This window comes from Azolla caroliniana, unplaced genomic scaffold (assembly GCF_043228905.1).
Source record: "Azolla caroliniana isolate FFs.n. ecotype wild unplaced genomic scaffold, voAzoCaro1.0.p SCAF_119, whole genome shotgun sequence".
Classification (NCBI taxonomy): Eukaryota; Viridiplantae; Streptophyta; class Polypodiopsida; order Salviniales; family Salviniaceae; genus Azolla; species Azolla caroliniana.
In genome coordinates this window covers 1-5415 of record NW_028230554.1, presented here as the reverse complement: position 1 = coordinate 5415, position 5415 = coordinate 1, and the positions used below count along the sequence as shown (strand labels likewise).

The 5415-nt window shown below is 38.0% G+C and overlaps 1 protein-coding gene across 1 annotated transcript; it reads left to right on the top strand.

Annotated features, from left to right (window-relative positions):
• Window positions 1-472: 472 nt before the first annotated feature.
• Window positions 473-5411, top strand: LOC147849191 (putative metal-nicotianamine transporter YSL14; the record flags this gene model as incomplete). Its single annotated transcript, XM_087337757.1, has 8 exons — window positions 473-573; window positions 3249-3690; window positions 4059-4225; window positions 4306-4403; window positions 4571-4708; window positions 4799-4988; window positions 5062-5185; window positions 5275-5411. Coding segments are annotated over exons 2-8 (1278 nt in total), but the record flags the coding sequence as incomplete, so codon positions are not given.
• Window positions 5412-5415: the final 4 nt, after the last annotated feature.

Here is a 5415-nt window from a genome sequence, read left to right as displayed (position 1 = left end):
GGTGCGTGAAAAAGAAAAAGAAGCGAAGTTATTTGAGCACAAGCTTTTTCCTCTCTCTCTCTCTCTCTCTCTTTCTTTCTTTCTTTCTCTCTCTCTCTCTCTGTCTTGGGTAGTGGTGGTGGGTGAGTGAGTGAGGGAGGGAGGGAGTGAGTGAGTGAGTGAGTGAGTGAGTGTATGTATGTATGTATGTATGTATGTATGTATGTACATATTATGTATGTTGGGGTGGGTGGGTGGCCGTTCTTCCAAAAGAAGAAGCAGCTGCAGCTCCTCCTCATCCGTTCCTCCCCCCAAATACAGACAGAAAATGTCTAAAAATAGCCCCCCCCCCACCCCTTTTACTTTAGTTTACACTCATTTCATGAAGGCCAGGCCAGGCCAGGCCACCGCCGCTCTCTCCATCCCATTCACTCACTCACTCACTCACTCACTCACTCCAGATGGCGATGGCGATGGCGATGGCGATGGCGATGTCAAGATTGCCTCTCTCTCAATACTAATACCAATACTAATACTAACACTAATAAGAATAAGAATATATCCCACAAAGAAAGACGCACAGGAATTTGCGAGGTAACAAACAGCAATCCACCTTCTCTTCCCTTTCGCTTTCTTTCTTTCTTAAATTCTCTGTGTTTCTTTCTTTCTATCTCTCTCTCTCTCTCCGTCTTTCCTTTCCTTTTCTCGTCGCTGCCTAGAACTAACTAGTCAGTCTGCCGCTCTCTTTGAATTACAACAACGTTCACGTTCCATGTCACGCTTCAAATGCTGCCGGCCGGATGGGATGAGAGCGTATTTTATCATCATCTTCCATGCCCTTAAATCCTGCAGAATCAGATTTTCTTTTGGCTTTCCTGCTCGAAAATCAAATTTATTTTGCCGCTGCTGTCATGCTTGAAGTGCTCCAGAATCGGAGCTACTTTTTCTCTTTTCTAGCTCTTCATGATTTAATCATGCCCAAACCACAGTATTGCACTATAATCGTCTGGGGTTTATCTTTTGATTTATTCATCCTCAAAATTCAAATGAATCATCCGGCGGGGGTTCAGTTCACCTTTCATGTTCCTCATGCTTTATTCATCCTTACCTCTCGCAGACTAAGGCTCTTTTTTAGCTTACTTGTTTATGCATTTCATAATGATGCTTTATGTTTCTGCAGAATCAGAGTTTTTTTTCGTCATACTTATTGTAATCTTGAGTTCGTTCTATGCAGAGAGTAATAGCTTATTTTTGTTTCAATCTTCTTCACGCCTAAAATACTTCAAATTTCCATAATTAGCTGATCAGGTCATTTAGCCTCCCTCCGTTTTCAAGATTAAACAACGGCTGCAGAACCAAGGGATCGAATTAAATGTTATTAGTGCTGTGGAAATCGAGCACAGAAAATCTCGATCAAGTGCTGTCTTTCTTCTTCTTCTTCTTCTTCGGATTTCTGATATGTTATACCGCGAGAATACAATGTTCTTTTAGGAGTAGTTCAACTGGAGATATAAATTTCGACCTTTTGAAGACCAGCTCTATTCCTGAAGTATATTTCTTGTTTCGGTCCTATTTCTTCACCGGAAACCTATTAGACGTTTGTGCACCATATATGCGTAGTATATAGTTCTTTAATTTTTCTGGAAAACCTTTACAGGAAAGGTTTTCAGTGTATATTGGTCTTATATGTCTCTTGTTTCTCTTGCTGGTCTCTCCAAAAGCCATATAGAATTTCGAAGAGTATATATTCATTTTAATATATAGGTCTTGTTTCCATCTCTTTTTCTCTTCCAAAACCTTATATATTCGTTGTGTATGTCTTGCCTTCTTCAGCAAAACTTAATAAGAATTTCTACATGTATATGTTTCTGCAATGTCCACAGATTTTTAAGAATCTATCTTGTTCCTATTGCTTTTGTTCTCCAAAAACCTTAATTAAATTCGTTAAACATGTTTCTCTTTTCTATGGCTTCCCGTCTCCAATAACCTCACAGATTTCTGGAGTATGTATTCGTTATTGTTTGTCTTGCTTGCTTCAGTATCCTTCCTTCTATGGTGTTTATCTCTTGTTTCTTCGGCAAAACCAAGTGAGTTCCCTGTAATGCTGTTTTACAGTATAATTGTCTCATATATAAGTTTATGCTTAGTTTCGGTCCGTTTTTCTAAAAACACTAGGAATATGGCCTATATGTTTACACCTTCCTTCTGTTGCTTTGTTATCTATAACATGAAGACTTTGTGCAGAGTACCTATTTGTGCTGTCTTTCTTCTCGTCTAGATGATCTTGTTTAGCAATATGTAAATTCACTCTTCTGGAAGTCTTGTTTCCATTACTTTCTTCAGCACAACCTAGGGAAAGTTTCCCGTATGTTCACTATGTATATATATGCACACATAGCATGCTATACCGTCCATAGAAATGTTTTTCTTTTTTACTTCTGTTCTAGATCCTTTCAGAAGTTTAGGTTATGGTTCTCTCTTAAAAGCTTTGTTTATATATATGATTAAAGATTGAGGTCACGGAGTTTAAGTTCTTGAGTAGATTATTTTTTGCTCAAAGCTTTATGTTAGGAGTCAGCTCTTTATATGTGCCTGTATACATGCTTGGCGTCTGCTCTTTTGTTTCTTCTCTCTATAGATTGTTCGTTGTTCAAAGCTTTACATGAAGAGTTTGCTCTTTTGTGCATGTTTTTGCTGTACACGTTTCGTAATACCTTTCTATGCTAGGTGTCTGCTCTTTACATGTGCATGTATACATGCTTAGAATCTTCTCTTTAATCTCTTTTCTATGAAATGCGTGCTGTTAAAACTTTTATGCTATGAGTCTGCTATTTTGTGCGTGTCTATATGCATAATCCATGTTGGAAGAACTAGCTACTGTCCCATAATTCTATCCTAAATACCATCTCTCATGAGATTGTGAATATTGATCCAATGACTTATTTGTGAATTATTGAGGTCGTAAATGCTGCCACCTCTCATGAGATCCCAAATGTTACATCCATGTGTCACATATGACTGATTGAGATCCAAATGTAATCATTTTACATTCTTCTATCTATTACATCTCTAATGGCATCCTAAATGTTGTGTATGTGTTTCACATGTATTCAAATGTTGCATTCATGACTCGCATGTTAACCATCAAGGTATATAAATCTCTATGTCCTAAACCTGATGATCATGGCTTCAGATGTGAAGTATTCAAATTCCAATTGTTATATTATCCATGGTTGATCATCTGTGAATTCTGTGGACATATATTTCAGAATTAGTGGTGAAGAACCATGGGGTTGGAAGTGGATGGCTCTGATATATCGGGTGTACATGCTTTCCCACAATTGCCTAAATCAGCAGAACACTATACAGAAGTTGATACAACAGATGGAAAGCTTCACGAGAAGGATTTCTCTGTAGAGGAGGTCTTTGCATCGTCAGCACTGCCATCATGGTGGGCACAGATAACTCTTCGTGGATTAATTGTGAGCATTTTTCTCGGTTTCCTCTTCTCGGTCATCACACTGAAGCTTAGCTTAACTACTGGTGTTATTCCATCACTCAATATCTCGGCTGGCCTCCTCGGTTTCTTCTTTATGAAGCTTTATACCATTGTCCTCTCGAAGCTTGGCATTTCGTATAAACCTTTTACTCGGCAAGAGAATACTGTCATTCAGACGTGTGTTGTTGCTTGCTATGGCCTTGCTTTCAGTGGTAAATCTCTAGTCTTGTGTTCTTTAGTTTCTATGTTGTTTTATTGTATTGTTATCGAGGTTTAATTCTGACATGCTATACTCAAAGTTCTTCCTTTCGGAAGTTGGGGTCCTTGATAAATATGTAACCATAGTAGGTGTCCTCAACTGCACGGCATTACATCTGCTGGTTTTTACTCATTATTTACATAGAGAAGGGGACCTTAATGGATAGTATACAGAAAGCAAATAGGAAAAAGCTGCATTTTGTTCTTGAAAAATCCAATCTTGTAAGACGTTTTTCAGATAGGTCTTGAAAGCACATGATGTAGTGGCTAGATGTATGTATGTGGCCTTGATCAATGTAGCTTATTTGATTATTTTGTGTAGGTGGCTTTGGTAGTTACCTCACAGCCATGGATTCGAAAACTTATCAGCAAACCAAGAGTACCAGTGACAGTACATTTAACATCAAAGACCCAATGCTTAGTTGGATTATCCCATACATTTTTGTAGTTGGCTTTCTTGGACTTTTTGCTGTTGTTCCCTTAAGGAAGGTGGAATTCTCTATACACATTGCGTTTCGTGACATATGTACATGAAAGTAATTTATACTGAGCCTTGATTCTGTCCACAGATGATGGTTATTGATTACAAGTTGACTTATCCAAGTGGTACTGCAACTGCTGTTCTTATTAACAGTTTTCACACTCCTCGTGGACTTGAAGAAGCTCTGTAAGATTTTCATTTTGAGACCAAAATGCACATTCTCGTTTGCTAAAGCAAATGCATTCCTGGATCCATAGAGTTTATTTTATGCCAGTGCCAATCCAGTGTTTGGTGACTTATTTTTTATTCATGTCTATTGAGCTGATCATTGCTTGCATTTATGTTCTTTGCAGGAAACAAATTTACTGTCTGGGGAGGTACTTTACATTCAGCTTCTTTTTCAGTTTCTTTAAGTGGTTTTTCAGCGGACTTCAAGATTCTTGCGGATTTGATAACTTCCCATCCTTGGGTTTCAAAGCCTATGCAAATAAGTCAGTTTTACTTACTTATTATTTCTCATTATACAAAATCTTTGATTTCAGACGGCTAAACATATTGTTTTACTGAATTGTAATGATCAGATTCTACTTCGACTTTAGCATGACATACATTGGAGCAGGGATGATTTGCCCACATCTAATCAACGTCTCCTTGCTTCTTGGTGGCATCCTTTCATGGGGGTTTATGTGGCCACTTATAGGAAATAGAGCTGGGGATTGGTATCCTGTTGGTTTAGGACCATCAAATCTGCGAGGTCTTTATGGTTATAAGGTATATGCATATATATATCAGTAAGATTGTATTTTTTATTTATGCACATTGATCCACATTGCCTTCTATATAGGTATTTGTGGCCATTTCTCTTATTTTAGGGGATGGTCTATATAACTTTCTCAAGATAACAGGTTTCACATGCTGGTCTTTGTATCAAAACCAGAAAAAACGCCTTCCAATAACAAATGATAATGGTAAATATTTCTTTGAACGCATATTCTCGTGCTAATCATGCTATAAAATTAGCCTTTAGTTTCTTCTTACCCCATGTCATGGTGGCTAGATTCAGTGGTGAACACGGTTATTACATACGATGAGGAAAGAAGAAATGCCATATTTATGAAGGATAAAATCCCTGTGAAAGTGGCACTTGGATGCTACATTGTACTAGCCGCAGTCTCAACAGGAGTAATCCCACAACTAT